This window comes from Musca vetustissima, unplaced genomic scaffold, assembly GCF_032173495.1.
Source record: "Musca vetustissima isolate MV318-11 ecotype Yass unplaced genomic scaffold, APGP_CSIRO_Mvet_v1 utg215114, whole genome shotgun sequence".
In the NCBI taxonomy this organism is placed as follows: domain Eukaryota; kingdom Metazoa; phylum Arthropoda; class Insecta; order Diptera; family Muscidae; genus Musca; species Musca vetustissima.
The window spans coordinates 1-25,681 of record NW_026881991.1 but is presented as its reverse complement, the minus strand read 5'-3'; the positions used below and the strand labels follow the sequence as shown (position 1 = coordinate 25,681).

Sequence of the window (25,681 nt, the reverse complement as noted above, 5' to 3'; positions counted from 1 at the left end):
AAATATTATTTTATAATTTTCCCACAATCGGTACTCAAAAACCTATTCTTTCACGCTCTATTAGTAACTGAAATGCTTCAAAAGAATATACGCTCTATTAGCTGTTGGAAAAATATTTTTGAAATAATATTTGGTCTATTGACACTTGAATAAATATTCAAAACAAAATTTCCATCCTATCGACACATAAAAATGTCCATTAAGAATCCCACCCGTGATATTTTTATTGAATAGCCTATTTTTTCTCATAATTTTTACATACTCATAAAAACTGCATCACTCCCCCTATCCAATAGTGAAAATTTCATCGAAATATCTCCATTCATCGCCGAGTTATGGCCATTTGAAATTTATCATGTGTCAAAATATAGCTGCTACACGATTCTGTTTGCCTAGTACCGCAAATGGCAAAATTTAACAAATTGCAATTCCATAAAAACAGAAAAATGTAGGATGTGTTGCCAAATTGTTTGCTTTGTGTTTACATGTTAGTTTGCGAAATTATGAGCATACTTTTAGGCGTTAGACAAAATCCCATAAAAGCTATATTTCGATATATGGTCAATTTCAAATGGCTGTAACTTGACAATGAATGCAAATATTTGGATGAAACTTTCACTATTGGATGGCGGAAATATTGTAGTTTTATGTGTATCAATACATTACGGGAAAAAAGATTCGATTGTGTTTTAGACCCCATGTTTCTTGGACCAAATCCATTTCAGACATCTTGGAGTGGATTTACAAATATACATAAAAGTTCAATAAAGTCCAAACCTTCTGGTACCTCCCATACAATCAATGTCTGTTCCATATTCCATACTTTATAATCCTAACCTTGCAATTTCATATAAATATTCAACATTAATAGGACTTTTATTCATTTCACAAGAAAGTATGCTAGAGTACCTTTCACATGACACAATTTTTATTGAAATACCAGCATTAAGAAAAAAGTTATGGCAAAAAGAATTGAGATATGCAATTATAATAAACCCGTCATCAGCGCCATCTATTGATGGCATAATTTTTGAATCTACCCATTTAATAAGCGTATTCCTGTGCTGTCAAATTTACAGGAAATCATCGGTATTTTAGATTCTTCATAACACTTGAATGAGTAATGACACAGAAATAATTTAATGAATGAGGTGTAATTTTTAGAAACCCATCTTCAGCGCCATCTATTGATTGGCATGGTTCAAATATGCAATTTTAAAAATTTAATGTTATTTTCATACACTATAACTTTTGATCTATATGAGATATTTGAATGATATCTTACAAGTTTAAACGATGTTAGATTCAGCTAAGACGAACTTTTTATGGGGGCTCCTTGGGTAAAACTCATGTTATGATAGAACCTTGAATATACCGAAAAAGACGTCAGATAAAGATGATTATTTAATAGGGGGCTAGCGTTTTATGAGGCTAGTGAAATCATTTTTAGTAAAGAGATATTGTAAAGAGATATTGCTTCAATATTAATAATATTTAGTACAAGGACGTGCTACACAATGAGAACCCAATATAAAAGTTCAGCCATTTTGATTGAAAAACGTTTCAAATACCAAACAAGTGAGCGGAGCAGTATAGTCGGATGGGGCCGACCATATGATACCCCACACAATTTCCACGAAAATCTAACTTGGTGTGGTTCTATATTCTGAGCATGGGCAATATTTTGCGATATTTTCACCCTCTTGGCCGACTAGAGGTCAACAAATATTCCAGATTCCCTTCACCGAGGGATGTATTGTGATGTTCGGTTTTCAATTGTGGCCTATAGATCGACTCGAAAAAGACACAAAAAATTATGTTTCATCCCAAAATTTTTATCTGATCATCACCGTTAGGCGTTGTCCTTGACCATAACTAAAACCTCATGAAAAATTTCAAAGCGATCTGCGCTATATTTCCGCCCTCTAGTGTGGAAATAATTTATTAAATAATATCTGAATACGTAAGCACCTTTGAATATTTACGTGTAACTCCCACATCCGACAATATAATTGATATCAATTTGAAGGTCAACCGCTCCTCTTGGATATACTATAAACTTATCGGGTCTATGTCCTTCAGGAGTAAACATATAAGCCATAGAATACAAATTTTGTTATTTTTGACACAAAAGTCGGGTTCCGTTTAACCCGCTAAATATTGACCGATCTTTATGAAAATAGGCATGCTTATTCTTTCGCCAGATTCCCTTCTCGATGTTCGGAGCATAATTGCGGCTTCTGGAGCGACCAGAAAAACCGACAAAAATTAAGTATTTGGTCCATTTCATCCGCTAAATATTAACTGATCTTTACCAAAGACAATAGGGGCCTTTATTGGGCAGAACTCATCGTACATGCAAAATTTTCGTGATATTTGGTTCATAACTGTGGCCTGTATCGTGTTTACAAATTATAATGGACGGACGGACACACATGTCTAAAGGTGGGTCTAGGACCAATATTTCGCTGCATTACAAACTATTGGGGCTGCACAAAGCTATAATTCCCTGACAACATAGTTGTGGAGGGTATAATAACAGACAATTCGGATGAAAAATGTGTCCAAAATCCCCTAAATATCGAATATTGGAGGTACAGTTATATAGGGGCTATCCTACAACATGTGTCTATTTTAATAATTTTTGCTACGGGGCTTTGCAATGAGAACCCAAAATACTATATTACAGCCATGTGGGTTTGAAGAATTTGTCCAAAATACCTATGGGGGCTACACCAAAACGTGGACCGTTTGCAATACCGAACATCATAGGAGCACTTGCAATGTCTGTGCAAAATTTCAGAACTCCATTTTAAATATTGCGATCTCTACCGTGATTTCAACTGATGGACACGCATAAATCGACATAGAATTTTATTCCGATCAAGAATAAATACTATACTTTATTTCAAGGTGTTGCAAACTAAATGACAAGTTTAATACACACTCAATCTTATGTTGGAGGGTATAAAAAGGGATATTAAAAGAACAGCTGTTTAGCCATTATCACATTAGGGATCTCTAGTCAGTACCAAACCGAACAATCGATTATACTTTGTGGGGGTCTCCGTTAAATGTTTCAACAGGTCTTTCGTTAAATGTTGCAAACGAAATGACAAATTTAATACACACTCCATCTTATGTTGGAGGGTATAAAAAGGGATCTTAAAAGAGCAGCTGTTTAGTCATTATCACATTAGGGATCTCAAGTCAGTATCGCACCGATAACAATCGATTATATTGCACACTGCTTGTTACCAGTTTCCTGAGCACTTTGTTATTTATTCATACATTAAATCGAAGTCAGATAGTCTCCTTTGATCTATAGGGTTCTTTTCTCGTAGAAATTTCAATGATGTTAATTATTTTCTATTTATTACAAAATGTTTCCTTGTTTTCTTTTATAATTTATAATTATAATAAAAATATATAGGAAATGCTAGAAGCTTATAAGAAAGCCTTGAAATTTTTTTTTTTTGCAAAAATGAACAAAATTAGTGTCCTTAAAATCCCGAAAAGCAAATAAATAAATAATGCAAAAAAAAAACTTGGTCCATAGGTTAAGTCTGAAAATGAAATAAAATAATGGAATAAAATGAATGCTATTTTCTTATCAATGTTGAAAATTTTTATATAACTTTTATTATAGAAGCTTCTTTTCAATAATTTTTGTTTTTAATTTAAAAAAAAAGTATTTTTTGAATATCGTCATGTGCGATTCACTGCTAATCCTCAATGTGCAGCATCAATCATTAAAAATAAGAAAAAAAGAAACTATTTATTAAACTGTAACCATTTTTTAAGAGTATTAATCCAGAATTTAAATATAAGAAAGTGTGAGAAGAAATCATGATTTTAATTATAAGATAAAATAAATAAATTCAATGTAGTTGTTAAACATAAATAAATTAAAAATAAAATACAGTATTTGGTATGTTCCCGTACTGCAAGAATCTACTCAATTTTACTATTTTATTCGATATCACAAAGGAAAAAAGTGTTATCGGAGTAAAAAATAGTAGATTCTTGCAGTACGGGAACAGACCAATTGTTTTTATATAAAACTTTGTACACATAGGGAAATATACCTAAAATAATATTGTAAGAGGTAGTACTGACATTTGACGCCATAAAACTGACGGCATTGATAGAGGTTGTACTGACATTCTTGACAATTACAACGTTGTATTTTAGTGACATTGCGGGTCATTAGTTGATTCAAATTGCACTACACTCCCTAGCCATTATCAGAAGACTGGCCCGATAATTTCATTTAAAAATTGCCATTTATTTAGTAAATTATTTCAGGTTGTACAGTATACTTAATGGCTACAGTATAAAATTGGACTATAAATTTTCTTTCTCCTTTATCATATGGCTTGCAATGAAGGAAACTACACAACTTTTACATATCGAGCGCTGCCAACTTCAATTAACTTAAAACTACCTTCAAATCTAAACTCACAACTACACTATTTACAATTTCTATATTATTGAGCTGTACTAGATATAGGCTCAAGATCGGCATCAATGCTGTGGTACCTCCGAATTTAATATATCAGTCGGTCATCTGCATAATATAGGATACCTCCGTCTCCTTCTAAGAATGGAGTAGAGTTTCTCGTTGAACTCCTTTCCAGTAAGATAAGGGTATATTATATCATGCATACTTCAATCCGGTTGAAGTCAATTGCATTGTAGATGTTCCTATAGGACGAATGTCTATAAATTCCATTACAGTTCTCACCCACATTATAATTCTTTCCTTTTAGACTGACAATATGTCCCTTTTTTATATATTAGCAACTTAACCTCCAAAGAAAGTCCTCGCATTCGAAAGAGTTTTTGGTAGTAGTCAAATCTTTCGTGCAGGGTGATTTGTCTGACACTTCTATGAATTTTCTATAAATTATTATTGTCGGTTTCTATGAGTTATTATCAAGTAAAACATCATCAGCGTATCTTCAGGTGGCCCTGAAAGAGGGCAAACAGGTTGTACAGAACCGGCCCCAGTGTACAGAACCGGTCCCTGCTCAAACACTTTATCTTTTACTTTCAAACGAAAAACTCGATCCTTGAGAAAACTTGCTACCATTCTACAAGTTTGTTGATCGAATCCAAACTCTTGCATTCTATAAATAATGTCGTGCTTTCATACTACATCAAATACTTTGGCAAAGTCCAAGCCAAATAGCATTCCCTTCCTTCAGTTTGAAGCTTTCGGTGACATATGTAGAGAATGCTGCGTGTGCATGGGTTGTCGAATGTTTTGCTCGAAATCCAAACTGACAGTCTCTAAGGATTTTCTTTTTCTCAATTACCCGATTGATGCGTTGCAGAATAAAATGCTCCATTAATTTACCAAAGGGCGATTGTAGGGAAATTGGTATGTGACTTCTGTGAAGAGGCGTATCTGTCCACTTCATAATGTTACCATATAGTAACTTCGTTTGGAAAATGCACTTAGGGATTTTCTACCCAATAAAATTATAGATATACCAAAAATCCCAAAATTTTCGAGACGCAAAAGATATTGCGAATATTTCAAGAGATACTTATTATAAAGGGTATAAATATCTATTTCAGAACAACATTTTCAATTATTCAGAAATGTTTTTCACACATACTGTGATAGATATTTGACAAAATTCTAGACAATTGCCCGGCTAGCTCAGTCGGTAGAGCATGAGACTCTTAATCTCAGGGTCGTGGGTTCGAGCCCCACGTTGGGCGCAAACAATTTTTTGTTTGAGTGTATGATTAGAATTTTAAAATAAAAAACAAAATGTATATGTCCGAATATAATCGTCTGAATATGTTCGACACATTGTGTTGGATGAAAATTCTCCGTACAGAGATATTGTCAGAGATCACCAGAGAAAAAACGGAGAATATTCGTATACAAAACGAAAAAAAATTGGTTGTGAGTCAATTCGAAAACAAGTTCTTTCGAACACGAATACTATAAAGTTCAAACGGTAAACACAAACAATATGCCAATAACAAGCAAACAGAGCGCAGTAACACGCCGATGCCATTCAGCGATGATATCTTACAGAATAGAGATAACCTCCTCCAACAAAAAAATCCGAATTCTGTATAGCGGAACAACTAAGGACCACTGTCGAACATGCTATTCAAGTTAGGATTCAATTCAATATATCCTAGATCCTTATGCGTGCTATAGTTATGTCATTAACAACATTAATAAATCAAATCGTGGTGTATCCAGAATACTTCGTGAAGCTGTCGACGAGATAAGAACGTGTAATTATTCTATAAAGCAAAAGCTGTAGCATATTGCTCATAAGTTTATCTCGGGTACTGAAATATCAGCAGAAGAAGCCATATATTGCTGTTTAGGAATGTGGTTTTCCGAAAGTAGTAACTCTGAGGTTTATATCAATACTGGGCGACCTATGGAGCGAGAATTTTATTTGAGACCTTGAGAACAGAACTTACCTCCCGATTCTTCTGATATTTATGCTATCGGCATTTTTGTAAGACTACATTCAAAGACCAGACGAACTAGAAGATTTATATTTGGCAGACTTCGCAGTACATATTAATATCATACAGTATGTCGAAATGGTACCCAAGGTTATCAGGTTCTCATAGCCTACGTTCTGACGTTTTTAGTCGCGGTCAACTAGTATTCATTTACTTCCGCCAGAGTTTGGGTACTAGGGTGAATTGTCAACGTCACCTAGAGCCACTACGAAAAAGTCAGAGTGGGAGAAATAATAACTAGGATAGGACGATTGTTTCACTCCCTTAGTGAACTTCAGGAGAAGTTTCTGGCAGGCCAGAAAACCGCTGAGGAATACCTTGTGCAGTTTAATTTCAATTCAATTTTAATCCTTAAAGAACTTCTCATGTCAGTAGCACCAGAGAAGCTGTTATACAACATAAGGTGGTTCTGCAAGTTGTCGGGAAATTGATTCTTACACAAGAAGTGGTGTTATCTGTACTCGTAAAAGTAGAAGCGATCGCCCCATAGCACCGGTGCCTAAGGACGAATGTGAAGTTCTACCACTCAAGCATCTGCTGATACGAAACCTGCATTTGGGAGAAATTCTCTAAGCGATGGTAAATATTTGTCGGTCTCACGCAGAGGTTCTTACGAGTCTGGCGAGGGACGATAGTTTGATATTACAGAAGAGGGTCAAGTGGGCCCTTTCGATTGTTTAATTCCATAAGAAAACTTTAGGAACTTCAGTAGAAGTTTCTGGTAGACCGAAAAACGCTGATGAATACATTGTCTTGTAAACGTGCAGCTTAACTTCGATTCTCAGAGAAATCGATGCTGACAATGGATGTGATGTTATCACGTAAAATTAGAAGCTGGGATGACCACTTCCAATTTTACGTGATTAGCACCGCTGACTGTGAACCCAAACGAAGGTGATGCTCTGCCATCCGAGCATCTGCTGATAGAATAAAGGCATATGGGAAAAGTACTAAGTATAGGCAGGCTAGTCCAGGGACAGTAGACTGGTACTACGAGTGAGGGTCAAGCGATCAACTAGTCTTCATTCACTCCCGCCTGAAGCGGGTTTAATAATAATAAAGGGCTCATAAAATTAACTCTCATACCGATTGATTCACTCCCTGAGAGAACTGCAGGAACATCAGTAGAAGTTTCTGCCAGGCCGGAAAACCGTTGATAAATACATTGCCTCGAGAACGTGTAGTGTATCAGAAGGGTTTGGGAAGATATTGTTAAGTAGAAAACTCATGAAGAGGTTCTAGCGGATCTGTTCCATGGATAATAAGGTAACACTACGAGGGAGGGTCAGTCAACTAGTATTAAGTCAATTCCGCCAGAGTATTTAACGGAATTGTCAACAACACCACGGGGGACCAAAACGAAAAAGTCCGAGTTTGGACATACCCCCAATATAAAAGTTCCGCCATATTTTCCCACCAAAAAGTGTGTAATTTAGTATTTAATTTCTTCAGAGCTGGTCAACCTAGTATTCGACCATTTACAATGTAATAGCCACCACATAGAAGTCCCGAACGATTTTATTTTCTTTTGTTCAATTTTAGTATAGTGTATAAAAAGCTCTGACCACCGAAATTCGACACTTCGGCATTTTTACATGTCAAATTTCTCAAAGATTTCTTCCGGAACTTTGCAGACTTGCCTGGCCAGTTCATAATGGTAACATTCATGCCTACGCCTCAATGATGGTAATACTGTTCCTCGTGCACCATATTATCGACATTATTCGTCAAAGGTTGTTGTCTAGAATATAATATTTGATTGAGGCTAATTTATCCACGTTATCCGTTCGTATATGTGGTGAACTTCGTAGGATAAACATATCCCAATACATATGTATGTATGAATGCTGTGTATCTGGTGTTGTGTTAGTATTTTGCCAAACGTCGTCCAACTGCCCGGCTAGCTCAGTCGGTAGAGCATGAGACTCTTAATCTCAGGGTCGTGGGTTCGAGCCCCACGTTGGGCGCAAGCAACTTTTTTTCAATTCTTTATTAAATTCTTAACAAATTTTAGATACGGATCTGCAAGCTTCCGATAGGATCTTAACAGAATAAATATGGTGTTTGGAAATTGGCTGGGATCAAAATTAAAGGAAGATCAAAGAATAGTCTCGGTGCATACCTGTCCGTGGTCTAGATGCACGGATATAGACTATGTTCCGGTGAGCTAGACAGTATCCAAACGATGCCAAAATTATTATTTTGGGGTAGGAATACAACGAAACCGATAGGTGATGCATAAAGGGTCGGTACGAACATTAGTCCGTTTTGGGTGACAGTGCAGAAGACATGTATTGAAGCAAATCACAACGTGTAAAATCTTTGGAAATTGGAAATTTAGAAGTTGTATTTTTAAAGGTTATGACTTCTTCGAATATTTGAAAATATGACAGGCCCGCGGCTATGCTGATAGTTATATCTATTGGTATTATCCTCACCTCTCAATCATAAAATCTTACAAGGAAGGATTACACATAGAATAGATTCCAAATAACACTAGAACGCCGAAGGCAGTCATTTTGACTGCTTTCCAATTTCAAGTAAAAAAGCAACTGTGCATTTAATGACATTTTTTTTTAATATTTGGTGACTTTTTGTATCTCATAGAATTACGTTTATTATAAAAAAATCACCAAATTTAAAATAAAAGTGTCATTAAATGCACAGTTGCTTTTGTACTTAAAATTGGAAAGCGGTCAAAATGACCGCCTTCGGCGTTCTAGTGTTAATATATTTTTTAAATGTATGTATTATATTTTTTACAAAGACTATTTAATAAATAAAAAATAAAGAATAATGAATTTACTAAAAATAGTATTTGTTTTTATTTACGGATACAACAAATATGGTAAGTAAGCATGTCCCTACGCATGTGACAATTTGTGTGATGACGTCACAATTTTTCATTCACCTGGTTGTATGCATTATTTTATGCGCAAATTTGACAAAAATACCAGGAGCCCAGAAGAAAACAGAAAGTAGCCCGCCAAAAAAAATTTAAAAAATTGCATCTGGCAATGCCGTACAAAGAAATTACAAAATTTGTAGCATACTTTTAGGCGCTCGAATTTTTTCGCGGGTAGGGTGTTGTCAGACCAAAATTCCTCGATTTTTTTTTTGCGGCCAACTAGCTACTTCATTATGGGCGCCTGGGATTGGGGTTTTTTTTCAAACTCATAGTATTGACATGTTACTGTGTTTTAATGTATTACTAAGAAACTAAACCCCCACTAACAAATTTTTTAGACGTCCATAAATAAAACACATTTTTAGCATTTTTTTAAATCTTATTTTATTTCAGTAAAACAACAAAGTACATAGAGGAATAACTCAACTACAAACAATATTTACTTAATAGTATTTAATACAATTGTAGGTAGTGTGGAGGAACAAAATTGATGAACGATGTCAGGCTCACCTGGATATTTTCTTTCAGAAATTGCTCAAACCTACCAGGCATCCAGAATATGTAGATAGCAAATTTAACTAATTGGCAAACTGTGGGCTTTCAGCTCCGTTCGGATATTCGGAGCAACATTTTTGGACTCATATAAGGAAACATATTTGGGAAAATTCAACATAACTGCTATGGTAGTCCTTAAGGAAAAATATGGCTGTTATAAAAATACACTAAGACTGCTTATGTAATATTTAAAGTAATGTTTAAAAAACGGTAATGGTTCCATAATCGGTTCAATGTTAATTAAAATGTCCGCTTGAAATCAAAATACTTAAAGATCCATAATTCAATATCCCTCTGTCCCCATATGAGGACACCTGTTTAAAGAGAGACAACTATAAGTAATACCGTTCACTTTGTCATTGTAAATACAAATATGACTGCTGTACAAAATTTTGTGCTTTTCGTACCCATAAGTACGAATTAGCAAACCTATCTCAGTCGTCCCGTCCAATAATAACCTTAAGTCTATATTTAAAGATTCCAGTTCTATTCGTTCGCCATCATCCAATTTGTACCAAATATAGTACTAACTTTTTGTAGACGTAAGTCTCTAAAACTTCCTTAATTCCACACTGCAACAGTAATTTTAATCATAAATTTCAGGATCCCAGCCTTATCCGTTCACATCGAACCAAATTGTACCATATTTAGTACTTTTCGTACTTATAAGTTTGAATTTCCAACACGGTCTGAATCCATGTACTCTAACAGTAATTTTATTTTCAAATATAAGTTTTCCCATCTCTATCCTTTCACTCAAATCAAAATTGTGCGAATTTTCAAAACTACCTCCATGTCTCAATCCTACACTATAAACCTTAATTGTAATTTCAAATTTTAGGATTCCCGCTCACACACAAAACGAATTGTGCCATATTTAGTACCATTTAGTGCTTCTCGTATCCATTAGTACGAAATTTCAATACTACCTTAATTCTGTAATTTTCATTTCAAATTTAAGTTTCCCATCTCTATCCGTTCACTCAAATCTAAATTCAAGCGAATGGGCTATATTTTAAAATTTTGGGTCATCATTTCATGTTAAATTCTACCTATGAAAATTATCAACATTTGTTCAACTAACGGTTCCTTTCAAAATTTCGACATTTTGGGGTGTTTGGGCACATTTTCAGCCGAATAGGTCTTTCATTGGGGAGTAAAAAACTTCTTTGTAGAATATTTGTAATATAAGTCCATGTTTTTACTTAGACCCCATTCAAAATCATGCCTCATTTGCGGTATGTTTAAGATCCTAGCCCCATTTCAACCTGAGTGCCTATAGTTTGGAATTTTCTTTTCTCCAGGAAGCAATTTACCAAGGCATGACACCATATAAAAGTTCCGATCGAATCATTCTTAGCTTCATTTGATTTTTCTTATTAAACATAACATTATAATAAATACATATTTTATTTAGAAGTCCGCCACAAAAATTATGTGTTACAGGTTCTACCGAGATTTGAACTCGGATCGCTGGATTCAAAGTCCAGAGTGCTAACCATTACACCATAGAACCGCATGATTACTAGTTGACAATTCTAACTGAAGATTTTTTATATATTTTTGTAGATTTAAAATATATTTTTTTATTTTTTAAACTATTAAAAAAAGAAAAAAATATATATTTTATTATAATGATATAACAAAATAGTTCGAAAACAACAATTTTGTATTACATATTTTATTTTGGCTTTGATCAATTTATTATTTATTCATACAATGCCTTACATTTTTTATGAAATCTTAAATTTAAATATTTTTTAATTTATTATTGTATAAATTTTTATTATTTTTTATTTCCCCGAAAAAATATTGATATCTTCGGTGAACGTTCTCATCCACCTAGGTTCTACCGAGATTTGAACTCGGATCGCTGGATTCAAAGTCCAGAGTGCTAACCATTACACCATAGAACCATGTAACGGACGCTGGTTAAACTAACTACTTCAATGTGTGGTGAAATAAGAGAAAAACAATAAGTTCATTACAGTGAATGGGGTGAAAGTGGTGGTGGGTAGTAAACACATGGAGATGTGTGTGTGTGTAGACACTCGCTGAGTGTTGCTGTTATAAAAATGTTATGAAAAAAATAACAACAATGTTAATCAATTGTTGTACAATAAATCGGATGCTGTTAAAACAACCACAAATGGTCTTCATAATGTATGTAATAGGAATCAATTATTTTAGAACAGATCGGTCGGTCGGTCGAATCGAAGTATATACATATAGAATTCTGAGGAGGAAAATATAGGTTTGGAAATATAAAATAATATTTTTTCAGGGATTTTTAAACAACTTCTTTTCAAGACCCTAATAAGGCTCTGATTTTAAGAAAATATATTTTCAAGACCCTAATATGGCCTGAATTTTATAGCGGACAAATTTTCACAGATTCAATAGGGCATGGATTTTATTAAGGAATACGAAGCCCTCATAAGACGAAGATTTGTTAAATAATATTTTCAAGGCTTCAAACGGCGAGGATTTTTAAGGCCGTAATAAGGCATGAATTTTTAATGGATATTTTTCAAGGTCCAACCAAGGCATGGATTTTGAATGGATATTTTTCAAGTTCCAACCAAGGCATGGATTTTGAAGGGATATTTTTCAAGGTCCAACCAAGGCATGGATTTTGAATGGATATTTTTCAAGGTCCAACCAAGGCATAGATTTTTCAAGGACAAGCGGAGAACTAGCGGAGGAGTTGATTTTTTTAAACAATATTTTTTCATGCCCTAGCGGAGGCGTGGATTTTTTAAAGTATATTTCTTCAAGGCCTAGCGGAGACTTTGATTTTTTAAAAAATAGATGGGCGGATTTTTTAAAGAATATTTCTTCAAGGTCTAGCACAAATGAAAGTTTGAGATTTTTTTTTCATTTTTATACGCTCCACCATAAGTCATCGAAATATCCTTTTCCGACCCTATAAAGTATATATTCTTGATCAGGGTAAAATTCTAAGACGATCTAGCCATGTCTGTCTGTCCGTCCGATTGTTTTAATAACGCTATTTTCGGAATGAAATGAGATAGATCGCCTAGAGTCGTCTTTTGTTTGCAGACAGTTCGAGTTCGAAGATGGGCTTTATCAATAGGCATAGTTCCCATATAAGGGTACCCCCAAATTTTCTGTATTTTAGGGTTCTTGAGCGCGTTTTTTAACCGAATTTGCTGAAATTTGGTACATTGGGTTTCTATTGGGTACTAAATGTCTCCACAAAAAATTATAAATATAGGTCCACTTTTTCTGGTAGCCCCCATATAACGGTACCTCCTAATTTTCTGTATATTCTTGAGCGGGGTAAAATTCTAAGACGATCTAGCAATGCCCGTCCGTGTGTTGTAATAAAGCTATCTTCTGAATGAAATGAGATAGATCGCCACAATTTTGCATAGAGTCGTCTTTTGTCTGCAGACAGGTCAAGTTCGAAGATGGGTTATATGGGCAATCCACATTTAGGCATAGCCCCCATATAAGGGTACCGCCCAATTTTCGATATTTTGCGGTTCTTGAGCGCGTTTCTCAACCGAATTCGCTGAAATTTAATACAATGGATTCTTATTGGGTACCAAATTTCTTCACTAAAAATTATAAATATAGGCCAATATTTTCAGGTAGCCCCCATATAAGACATCCTCAATTTTCGGTATTTTGGGGTTCTTGAGCGCATTTTTCAAACGAATTCGTTGTAATTTGGTATTTTGTAGTCGCATATGGTAACAAATCTTTCTACCAAAAAATAATTAATATTCGCCTCCTTTTAGGGGTAGTTCCCATATAACCGCATTCTTAATTAAAATAGTTAGCAGATTAGTTCTGTATGTAGGGGTTGTCCCCATATAGGCGTATTCTACCATAGTATAGGGGATAGTCCTTACTCGCAATAGCCAGTTTTACCCTACAAATTATGGAATTCTAAGACTATTTAGTCATCGGATGTAATCATTCCGCTTTCTAAGGAAATCGTGATAAAAACTCGAACCTGACGATAATGAAATATATATTGGTCAGCATTTAGACGTCTCCTCCATATAATAATACCTCCTAAAGGAACGAATTGAGACACAAATATTGGGTTCGAAATTGACATATGTCGGTCATTAATTAGGCATAGCCCTCATATAATTATAAGCCCAAATATTCGCTAATTCCTACACTATGTAATCTAACTTTGTAATCAAAATTTCCGTAGTTTTAGGATTGTATATTCTCTACCATGCGTTATAAGTATCAGTCAAAGCGTTGGGGTTTTCATAAAAAATCGCTGAAATTTGTATTTGGTGTACACAATGGTTTACATAAACCGCTTCGTAGAATTATCGGTACATGTTCACTTTTCGGTATGTTCCCTATATCAAGTATCTGTAAGTATTCCTATGGTGGAGTGTATTCAATGTTCGACCCGGCCGAACTTAACATTTTTTCACTCCTTTATTTTGTTATTATTTTAATAAATAACCATAAAAAATCATATCTTCTAGGTTCTACCGAGATTTGAACTCGGATCGCTGGATTCAAAGTCCAGAGTGCTAACCATTACACCATAGAACCGCTTGAAATTCACCATGGCAAAAATAAAACATACACCGTGAGAAAAACAGAACAACAACAATACAAATGAACACCCTTTGTGCCGATCGCGAAACAAACATATTTTTATATATATATTTATTTATAGCGCAAACATTAGTATCTCTTTCTTTATCTGCGGATAGATAGAAGACAATGAATGACCAATCGGCAAATACCAAAGATAAGAAACTACCACACACGTGGAGGCTAATCACATCAGTTGTACTATTTTAGATTGCTTTTATAGGCAAAGGGGCTCGAACTAAGAGATTTGTTGCAGATACTACGAATTACCGGGCCACATTTTGAAATAGGGCCTTGGATGGGCCTTGAAAAAATATTCTTTTTAAAACCCACGCCTTGTTAGGGCCTTGAAAAAAAATTCTTTTTAAAACCCACGCCTTGTTAGGGCCTTGAAAAAATATTCTTTATAAAATCCACGCCTTGTTAGGGCCTTGAAAAAATATTCTTTATAAAATCCACGTCTTGTTAGGGCCTTGAAAAAATATTCTTTTTAAAACCCACGCCTTGTTAGGGCATTGAAAAAATATTCTTTATAAAACCCACGCCTTCTTAGGGCCTTAAAAAATATTCTTTTTAAGCCCACGCCTTGTTAGGGCCTTGAAAAAATATTCTTTTTAAAACCCACGCCTTGTTAGGGCCTTGAAAAAATATTCTTTTTAAAATCCACGCCTTGTTAGGGCCTTGAAAAAATATTCTTTTTAAAACCCACGCCTTGTTAGGGCCTTGAAAAAATATTCTTTTTAAAACGCACGCCTTGTTAGGGCCTTGAAAAAATATTCTTTATAAAACCCACGCCTTGTTAGGCCCTAGAAAAAATATTCTTTATAAAACCCACGCCTTGTTAGGGCCTTGAAAAAATATTTTTTAAAACCCACGCCTTGTTAGGGCCTTGAAAAAATATTCTTTATAAAACCCACGCCTTGTTAGGGCTTGAAAAAATATTTTTTAAAACCCACGCCTTGTTAGGGCCTTGAAAAAATATTCTTTTTAAAACCCACGCCTTGTTAGGGCCTTGAAAAAATATTCTTTTTAAAACCCACGCCTTGTTAGGGCCTTGAAAAAATATTCTTTTTAAAACCCACGCCTTGTTAGGGCCTTGAATAAATATTCTTTATAAAATCCACGCCTTGTTAGGGCCTTGAAAAAATATTGTTTTTAAAACCCTCGCCTTGTTAGGGCCTTGAATAAATATTCTTTATAAAATCCACGCCTTGTTAGGGCCTTGAAAAAATATTCTTTTTAAGCCCACGCCTTCTTAGGGCCTTGAAAAAATATTCTTTTTAAAACCCACGCCTTGTTAGGGCCTTGAAAAAGTATTCTTTATAAAACCCACGCCTTGTTAGGGCCTTGAAAAAATATTCTTTATAAAACCCACGCCTTGTTAGGGCCTTGAAAAAGTATTCTTTATAAGCCCACGCCTTGTTAGGGCCTTGAAAAAATATTCTTTATAAAACCCACGCCTTGTTAGGGCCTTGAAAAAATATTCTTTTTAAAACGCACGCCTTGTTAGGGCCTTGAAAAAATATTCTTTATAAAACCCACACCTTGTTAGGCCCTAGAAACAAATTTCTTTATAAAATCCACGCCTTACAGGGGTCTTAAACAAATATTAATTATTCACCATGGGTAGCTCTGTTGTTGTTTTTCTTTTTTTTTTTTTTTTTTGAGTGTATCTGCCAGGCAGTCTGTCAGTTTGCCCATGACAACCGCAGCAGGACAAAACCCCCACTGTGGTAACCATGACAATATAACTTCGATTTTGAATTGTTTATCATAACAACTGACATTTCGAATTGAATCGAATTATTTTTCAATAAAAAACAATTCATTTTTTTTCTTATTCGAAATCCCAACCATCAAAAATGTCCCAACCCAAGAAAACATTACTGGAACGTTATGCGATACCGGTGCATCATTTGGATTTCAAATATATAGCCGAGTGTAATGATGGTCGGGAAATTGAGAAAATCGTGCACATCCTACGATCCGGTGAGGAAGGTTATTATCCCGATCTGACCAAATGTGCCGAAGAAAAATTACGTGAGCTTAAGCCACAGAGTCGTCTCTTTCGGGTGGAGGAACAAATACGTGGACGTGAGGCCCTACCCGAGCAGGAATGGAAACCGATTTATGTGAGGAGATTATTTTCTTAATTGTCACCCTAATAAATAATATTAAAAAATTATCCTCTATTTTAGGATTGGAATAAGGATATAAAAACAAAAGATAAGACCCTACAACAATTGAGTAAGGAGGCGAGTGGGGAACCTCAATTGCCACCGGTACGCAAACAAGCTCAAATTTCCTTAAAGAAGTTAGAAAATCAATCTTCGGGAAATTCCAAAAAAGAAACAAATTCGCAACAAAAGGTAGAGCGTATCAAATCCACCGATTATAGCAAATGGGACAAATATGATCCTGAAGAAGAAATTCTACGCCAGGACTTGGCCGAAGAACGGGCCCAAGAGGAAATTGAAAGAAAAAATCGTTTAAATTTACAGAAAATTAAAACCACTTCGCCAACAATTGAAGAAATTTTCGAAGACAGTGAGAAGGAAAAGGATGATGGACCGAAACTCAGCGATATTGAAAAAGAAAAATTATCCGAAGAGTAAGTAGAGCTTCATCCCTTATGGGAGCCTTGAAAACGTATTCTTTAAAAAATTCAGGCTTGGTATAGAACTTGAAAGATATCCTTTGAAAAAATCCACGCCTAGGATAGGACCTGAAAATATGCTTTGAAAAAATCCACGCCTAGGATAGGACCTGAAAATATGCTTTGAAAAAATCCACGCCTAGGATAGACCCTGAAAAAATTATTCTTTAAAAATCCAAGCCTAGGATAGGCCCTGAAAAAGTATTCTTTAACAAATCCACGCCTAGGATAGGCCCTGAAAAAAATCCTCGCCTAGGATAGGCCCCGAAAAATATCCTTTAAAAAATCCACGACTAGGATACGCCGTGAAAAATATCCTTTCAAAAATCCAAAGACCTGAAAAATATCCTTTACAAATTCCTCGCCTATGATAGGCACTGAAAAATATCCTTTACAAATTCCACGCCTAGGATAGGCACTGAAAAATATCCTTTACAAATTCCACGCCTATGATAGGCACTGAAAAATATCCTTTGAAAAAATCCACGCCTAGGATAGGCCCTGAAAAATATCGTTTGAAAAAATCCACGCCTAGGATAGGCCCTGAAAAATATCCTTTGAAAAATCCACGCCTAGGATAGGACCTGAAAAATATCATTTGAAAAATCCACGCCAAGGATAAGATCTGAAAAATATCCTTTCAAAAATCCACGCCTAGGATACTCCCTGAAAAATATCCTATGAAATATCCATGCCTAGGATAAGACCTGAAAAATATAATTTACAAATTCCACGCCTAGGATAGGCTCTGATAAATATCCTTTACTAATTCCTCGCCTAGGATAGGACCTGAAAAATATCATTTACAAATTCCACGCCTAGGATAGGACCTGCAAATAATACTTTGAAAAATACACGCCTAGGGTAGGACCTGAAAATAATACTTTGAAAAATACACGCCTAGGATAGGCACTGAAAAATATTCTTTAACTAATCCACGCCTTGTAAAGTCCTTCATAAAATATTCTTTAAAAAATCCACGCAAAAATCCCCTTATCAATGCCTTTAACAAATATTATTAAAAAATCCACGCCTTGTATAAGGTCCTAAAGCAATATTCTTTAAAAAATCTCTCCTTATTAGGACCTAAAATATTTTTTTAAAACATCCACGCCTCATTTCAGATTCCGTTTACGTGGCAATGAATATTTTCGCTCCAAGGATTATGATTTTGCATTGGCCGAATATACCAAGGCAATACAAATATATCCTGAAAAGGCCGTTGGTCCCTATAATAATCGAGCCGTAACATGTAAGTAAAAGTTTTAGAAATCTGAAACAATTTTCAAAGTAAAGTAATTGCCTCTTTGGTTTAGATATTAAACAACAAAAGTTCAGTGAGGCCATCAAAGATTGTGAGTCCTGTCTGGCATTGGATCCGAAAAATCTAAAAGCCCGGCTACGTTTGGCCGAGGCAAGTTATGCCTATGGCCGAAGAAGGGAGGTAATGTCACACACCGAACCACAATTACAAATAATTTAAATTTAATTTAACCCCCTACCCCCCGTTTAGTCCTATCAACTCTATATCAATGTCCTGGAAGTTGATCCGGAAAATTCGGTAGCTCTTAAGGCCATAACGGAATTGCGTAAAATATTTGAAGATTTGCCACCACCCAATGCTCGAAGAATGCAAATAATTGATGAAGGTTCATCTTCGAAAAAGACCGAGTCGAAAACTAATTCAACCTCTGTGAAATCCGGAATAGAAATCAAGAAAACAGTGACGATTCCCAAAAGTCCACCGAAAGGAGAAACCAAAATCAAAGATTATGACTTGGCTGATTTAGTTAAACCCAATCGTTTAATTAAAAATAAAATATTAAAAGCTGCTGAAAATTTGGGAAAATTGCAAACAAAACCTTCCAGCAAGGGTGCCGCTGCAGGAGATCAGAAACCGGCAATTGAAACTAAGAAGAATACTAAGGTGGTTGAGGAGGATATGCTCTGTAGAAGTTTAACAATACCTGGAAATGTAAGGCCCTCTGGAAAGGGTAAAATTTTAATAGAGGAGATTAAGTAAGATTATATGTATGTGTGTGTGATAAAGAAAGGAATAAATACTGAGATGTGAAATTAACGTCTAAATAGTTAAAAATATTATTCAAAAATCCACGCCTAGAATAGGCCCTGAAAAAGTATTCTTTAAAAAATCCACGCCTTGTATAGGCCCTGAAAAAGTATTATTTAAAAAATCGACGACTAGAATAGGCCCTGAAAAAGTATTCTTTAAAAAATCCACGCCTTGTATAGGCCCTGAAAAAGTATTCTTATAGGCCCTGAAAAAGTATTCTTTAAAAAATCCACGCCTAGTATAGGCCCTGAAAAAGTATTCTTTAAAAAATCCACGCCTAGTATAGGCCCTGAAAAAGTATTCTTTAAAAAATCCACGCCTAGTATAGGCCCTGAAAAAGTATTCTTTAAAAAATCCACGCCTAGTATAGGCCCTGAAAAAGTATTCTTTAAAAAATCCACGCCTAGTATAGGCCCTGAAAAAGTATTCTTTAAAAAATCCACGCCTAGTATAGGCCCTGAAAAAGTATTCTTTAAAAAATCCACGCCTAGTATAGGCCCTGAAAAAGTATTCTTTAAAAAATCCACGCCTAGTATAGGCCCTGAAAAAGTATTCTTTAAAAAATCCACGCCTAGTATAGGCCCTGAAAAAGTATTCTTTAAAAAATCCACGCCTAGGATAGGCACTGAAAAAGTATTCTTTAAAAAATCCACGCCTAGTATAGGCCTTGAAAAAGTATTATTTAAAAAATCCACACCTAGGATAGACCCTGAAAAAGTATTCTTTAAGGGAATTCCCCTCTTTTTCATTCAATATATACAAATTATTACGCCTTCAATGTATTACTCATATTTTCATAATGCCACCTCTCAAATCAGTTTCCCCATCTCTGATCATAGAACACAAAGTTGTATGTGTGTGTGTGCGCGTTTCCACTCTTTGTTGGTTCTCTATTCGAGAAATGTAAACAAAGAATTCTCCACAGAAGCCCCAAAACACACCGACAGACAGACACTTTTGACACGCGTTGTGGGGCCTCCAGTCGATCGCCTCCTACAGACTACCTATAAAACATAAACAAATCAACCACAACAATTTAGTACTTGACTAGCCTTTTCCGAATGACGGTGTGTGACAGACCGACCTACCGATCGACGACAACCCGTTGAATTTTGAATTAAATTTCATTTTTAGAAAAATGTAAGAAATGTGTGAGATCGTGCTACAAGTGTGAACATAAAGAAACCCACTAACAACAACAAGCCATTAATAATAATAATGAAAACATTAACAACAACAACCACAGCAACAACATTTATCATCTATTTCAATCTGAATAAATAAGAAAACATAAAATCACCAATAGAGAACATAAAATTAAAAAAATCTATATCAGATGTGGAGGAGATGCATTCTGAAATAAGTGTGAAGTTATGTGACAGTGGAAATAATAAATTATGTTGAACATTTGAAAACGTGTGTGTTTGAAATAACAAAATATTAAAATATAATCAAGTTATGTGGAAATTCATGAAATGGATTAAAAAAATATCTTCAAGGCCAAACAGAGGCGTGAATTTTTTAAAGAATATTTGAGAATACCTCAAATAAGGAGTGGATTTTTTAAAGAATATTTTTTCAGGGCCTATCTAAGGCGTGGATTTTTTAAAGAATATTTTTGAGAAGACCTCAACCAAGGCGTGGATTTTTTAAAGAATATTTTTGAGAAGACCTCAACCAAGGCGTGGATTTTTTAAAGAATATTTTTGAGAAGACCTCAACCAAGGCGTGGATTTTTTAAAGAATATTTTTGAGAAGACCTCAAGCAAGGCGTGGATTTTTTAAAGAAGACTTTTTGAGAAGACGCCTTATTTACCTTAAATCGGACGAAATTACATATGGGAGCTATATCTAAATCTGAACCGATTTTCACGAAATTTAACACACATCTTTCTAGACTTGATTCAGTACGCTATGCCAAATTTCGTGCAAATGAAAAGATATAAGGCGTGGATTTTTTAAAGAATATTTTTGAGAAGACCTCAAATAAGGCGTGGATTTTTTAAAGAAGACTTTTTGAGAAGACCTCAAATAAGGCGTGGATTTTTTAAAGAAGACTTTTTGAGAAGACCTCAAATAAGGCGTGGATTTTTTAAAGTATATTTTTGAGAAGACCTCAAATAAGGCGTGGATTTTTTAAAGAAGACTTTTTGAGAAGACCTCAAATAAGGCGTGGATAGCCCCTTTATAAAATAGATTTAAAAAAATCCACGCCTGGGGATAGCCCCTTTATAAAATAGATTTAAAAAATCCACGCCTGGGGATAGCCCCTTTATAAAATAGATTTAAAAAATCCACGCCTGGGGATAGCCCCTTTATAAAATAGATTTAAAAAATCCACGCCTGGGGATAGCCCCTTTATAAAATAGATTTAAAAAATCCACGCCTGGGGATAGCCCCTTTATAAAATAGATTTAAAAAATCCACGCCTGGGGATAGCCCCTTTATAAAATAGATTTAAAAAATCCACGCCTGGGGATAGCCCCTTTATAAAATAGATTTAAAAAATCCACGCCTGGGGATAGCCCCTTTATAAAATAGATTTAAAAAATCCACGCCTGGGGATAGCCCCTTTATAAAATAGATTTAAAAAATCCACGCCTGGGGATAGCCCCTTTATAAAATAGATTTAAAAAATCCACGCCTGGGGATAGCCCCTTTATAAAATAGATTTAAAAAATCCACGCCTGGGGATAGCCCCTTTATAAAATAGATTTAAAAAATCCACGCCTGGGGATAGCCCCTTTATAAAATAGATTTAAAAAATCCACGCCTGGGGATGACTACCACTTTGGTTCAATTCATTATGCCATGCCAAATTTTGTGAAAATCGAAAGATATATAGCGACTTTGGTACACCATTTACATAAGATCGGACGAAACTATTTATGGGAGTTATATCTAAACCTAGACCGATTTTCACGAAACTTAACACACATCATTCCAGACTTAGTTCAATACGCTGTCCTATATTTTGTGCAAATCGTAAGATATATAGGGACTTTGGTGCACCATTTACCTAAAATCGGACGAAATTATATATGGGAGCTATATCTAAATCTGAACCGATTTTCACGAAACTTAACACACATCACTCCAGACCTAATTCATTACGCTGTGCCAAATTTCGTGCAAATCGAAAGCTATTTAGGGACTTTGGTGCACCAATTACCTTAAATCGGACGAAATTACATATGGGAGCTATATCTAAATCTGAACCGATTTTCACGAAATTTAACACACATCTTTCTAGACTTGATTCAGTACGCTATGCCAAATTTCGTGCAAATCGAAAGATATATAAGGGCTTTGGTGCAAAATTTACCTTAAATCGGACGAAATTACATATGGGAGCTATATCTAAATCTATACCGATTTTCACGAAACTTAGCACACATCATTCCAGACTTAATTCAATACGCTGTGCCAAATTTCGTGGACATCGAAAGATATATAGGGACTTTGGTGGACCATTTACCTAAAATCGGAAGAAAATATATATGGGAGCTATATCTAAATCTGAACCGATTTTTCCCAATTTCAATATGGTTTGTTCTTGAGCCAAATAAATGGGCTGTGCCAAATTTCATCCAAATCGGATGATAAATGATTTGTTTACAATTTAACATCAACAAACGGAGCGGGCGAACAGACGGACGGACATGCATAAATCGATTCAGAAAGTGATTCTATGCATATTCTCAAAAGGAACCGTGGGTGTATTTCGTTTCCTTTTGCCTGTTACAAACATATGCACAAAGACATAAGGGTATAAAAATCCACGCCTGGGGATAGCCCCTATATAAAATAGATTAAAAATAGTCATTAATTAATTTTTGAAAGAATCCACTCCTATTAATAGTTCTTGAAAAACAATTTTTTTTAAATCGACGCCTATTTATAGTCCTTGAAGAATATGTTGTAAAGTGTGTATTTTTTTGAAGGTGACCTTGACTACTTCCATTGAAGTTCCTTTACCATCTTTTGTTTAAAAATTCGATTTTGTTTATATGTGCCATTAAAAAAATATAATTTTTTTCACACTTCCAGACATTTTTTAAAGCAACAATTAAAATAAGAACACCGACAACATCAACAAAATGACGAAAAGGTAGTAAAATTCTGCTTATTTGAACTGCACCACAAAGATTACTAACCCTCTGCGATTAATCTGTTGCAATTCTTTCAGCAATCCGAATGTAAACAATCCCCATTTAAATACCATGACTTCGGATTTTTTATATCACATCAATATAAATGTGGCGGATACACAGAATCCAACAGAAATAATACAGCAATATGGTGATGTAAAGGTGAGAAGATAAGGTTTAAAAAATGGATTAAAATAGGGTCCAATAAAAACATGGTAGTAACATTTTGGGACCCTATAAACTGTTTAAAAATGTTTTGTAAAATTCTTACAATATATATTTTTTAATATATTTTTATATTTCCTTCAGTTTGTTTGTCTGGGTGGTACCAAAAATCGTATGCTGGCCCTGGCCAAATATTTACGCCACATACTTGGACTTGATGATAAAGTAGGTGAGTTGGTGGATATTAGTGAAGCTGGAAATCGTTATGCCATGTATAAGGTAAGACCTTTAAATAACCGATTACAATTTTAAAATAAAAAAATAATTTTTTGTGTTATGTAGGTTGGACCCGTCCTCTGCTGTTCCCATGGTGTGGGTATGAGCACCATGAGTGTCCTTTTACATGAATTGCTGAAATTGGTACATTATGCCCAGTGCAAAGATCCGGTATTTATTCGCCTGGGCACCAGTGGTGGTGTGGGTGTTAATCCTGGTACTGTTGTTGTGTCCAAGGAGGCATATAATGGCTATTTAAGGAATGAACATGAAATTGTAAGTTTGAAAGACAAAGAAGTCCTCTTTTGAAAAAAAACCAAGAGGCCATTCCCGAGGCCTTATACAAACAAGTACTTTTTTAAAAAAATCGTTAAAAAAACCCTAAAAAATTTTATATAAAAACTTCACGCCTTGTATAGGCCCTGAAAAAAATATTCCTTTAAAAAATCCCCGCCTTGTATAGGCCCTGAAAAACTATTCCTTTAAAAAATCCACACCTTGTATAGGCCCCGAAAAACTATTCCTTTAAAAAATCCACGCCTTATTTGAGCCCTAAAAAAAATATTCTTTAAAAATCCACGCCTAAAAAATATTCTTTAAAAATCCGCGCCTTGTCTAAGGGCCTACAAAATATTCTTTAAAAATCCACGCCTAAAAAATATTCTTTAAAAATCCGCGCCCTAAAAAAATATTCTTTAAAAAATATACGTCCTAAAAATATTTTTTTAAATATACACGCCCTAAAAAAATATTCTTTAAAAAATCCACGCCCTAAAAATATTCTTTAAAAAATCCACGCCCTAAAAAAATATTCTTTAAAAAATCCACGCCCTAAAAAAATATTCTAAAAAAATCCACGCCCTGAAAAACTATTCCTTTAAAAATCCACGCCTGGTATAGAAAACGCCATATTGCGCAAAAACTAAAATGGATGAAGTATTGATACCCACATCAATTGAAAGGTCTCAAAATGTACTGTCAGAATATACACACCATATGCCGGAAAACAAACCTTCGCCTAACGGATTTTTTCGATTTTGGTTGCAAGTCTCAGTGACAGTGGGGACTCTGGGTAGAAAACGCCTTATTGCGCAAAAACTAAAATGGATGCAGTATTGATACGCACATCAATTGAAAGGTCTCGAAATGTACTTTCAGAATATATACACCCTATGCCGAAAAACAAACTTTCGCCTAACGGACTTTCTCGATTTTCCTTGCAAGTCTCAGTGACAGTGGGGACTCTGTGTAGAAAACGCCATATTGCGCAAAAACTAAAATGGATGCAGTATTGATACGCACATCAATTGAAAGGTCTCGAAATGTACTTTCAGAATATATACACCCTATGCCGAAAAACAAACTTTCGCCTAACGGACTATAATCCACGCCTTGTATAGGCCCTGAAAAACTATTCCTTTAAAAATCCACGCCTTGTATAGGCCCTGAAAAACTATTCCTTTAAAAATCCACGCCTTGTATAGGCCCTGAAAAACTATTCCTTTAAAAATCCACGCCTTGTATAGGCCCTGAAAAACTATTCCTTTAAAAATCCACGCCTTGTATAGGCCCTGAAAAACTATTCCTTTAAAAATCCACGCCTTGTATAGGCCCTGAAAAACTATTCCTTTAAAAATCCACGCCTTGTATAGGCCCTGAAAAACTATTCCTTTAAAAATCCACGCCTTGTATAGGCCCTGAAAAACTATTCCTTTAAAAATCCACGCCTTGTATAGGCCCTGAAAAACTATTCCTTTAAAAATCCACGCCTTGTATAGGCCCTGAAA

At 35.0% G+C, this 25,681-nt stretch overlaps 2 protein-coding genes and 3 non-coding genes across 5 annotated transcripts; 2 read left to right on the top strand and 3 right to left on the bottom strand.

Moving 5' to 3' along the window:
* Positions 1-11,417: 11,417 nt before the first annotated feature.
* Positions 11,418-11,489, bottom strand: Trnaq-uug (transfer RNA glutamine (anticodon UUG)). The gene has a single exon. It is a non-coding gene; the product is annotated as a tRNA-Gln (tRNA).
* Positions 11,490-11,817: 328 nt separating this feature from the next.
* On the bottom strand, positions 11,818-11,889 carry Trnaq-uug (transfer RNA glutamine (anticodon UUG)). Its single transcript has one exon. It is a non-coding gene; the product is annotated as a tRNA-Gln (tRNA).
* Positions 11,890-14,455: 2,566 nt separating this feature from the next.
* Positions 14,456-14,527, bottom strand: Trnaq-uug (transfer RNA glutamine (anticodon UUG)). Its single transcript has one exon. It is a non-coding gene; the product is annotated as a tRNA-Gln (tRNA).
* Positions 14,528-16,434: 1,907 nt separating this feature from the next.
* LOC133328087 (sperm-associated antigen 1) lies at positions 16,435-19,251 on the top strand. The gene is made up of 5 exons (XM_061536634.1): positions 16,435-16,704; positions 16,771-17,183; positions 18,353-18,480; positions 18,545-18,672; positions 18,742-19,251. The coding sequence occupies exons 1-5, from the start codon at positions 16,435-16,437 to the stop codon at positions 19,249-19,251; spliced, it is 1,449 nt and encodes a 482-aa protein (XP_061392618.1).
* Positions 19,252-23,402: 4,151 nt separating this feature from the next.
* Positions 23,403-24,170, top strand: LOC133328085 (uridine phosphorylase 2-like; the record flags this gene model as incomplete). The annotated part of the gene is made up of 4 exons (XM_061536632.1): positions 23,403-23,413; positions 23,492-23,615; positions 23,763-23,897; positions 23,961-24,170. Coding segments are annotated over exons 1-4 (480 nt in total), but the record flags the coding sequence as incomplete, so codon positions are not given.
* Between the last annotated feature and the right edge of the window lie 1,511 nt (positions 24,171-25,681).

Bases quoted from the DNA above. Each gene is read 5' to 3' on its own strand.
- LOC133328087 (XM_061536634.1), top strand. From the start codon at position 16,435: ATGTCCCAACCCAAGAAAACATTACTGGAACGTTATGCGATACCGGTG. The intron at 18,481-18,544 runs GTAAGTAAAAGT...TCTTTGGTTTAG, and splicing joins TAATAATCGAGCCGTAACAT to ATATTAAACAACAAAAGTTC. The intron at 18,673-18,741 runs GTAATGTCACAC...CCCCCCGTTTAG, and splicing joins CCTATGGCCGAAGAAGGGAG to TCCTATCAACTCTATATCAA.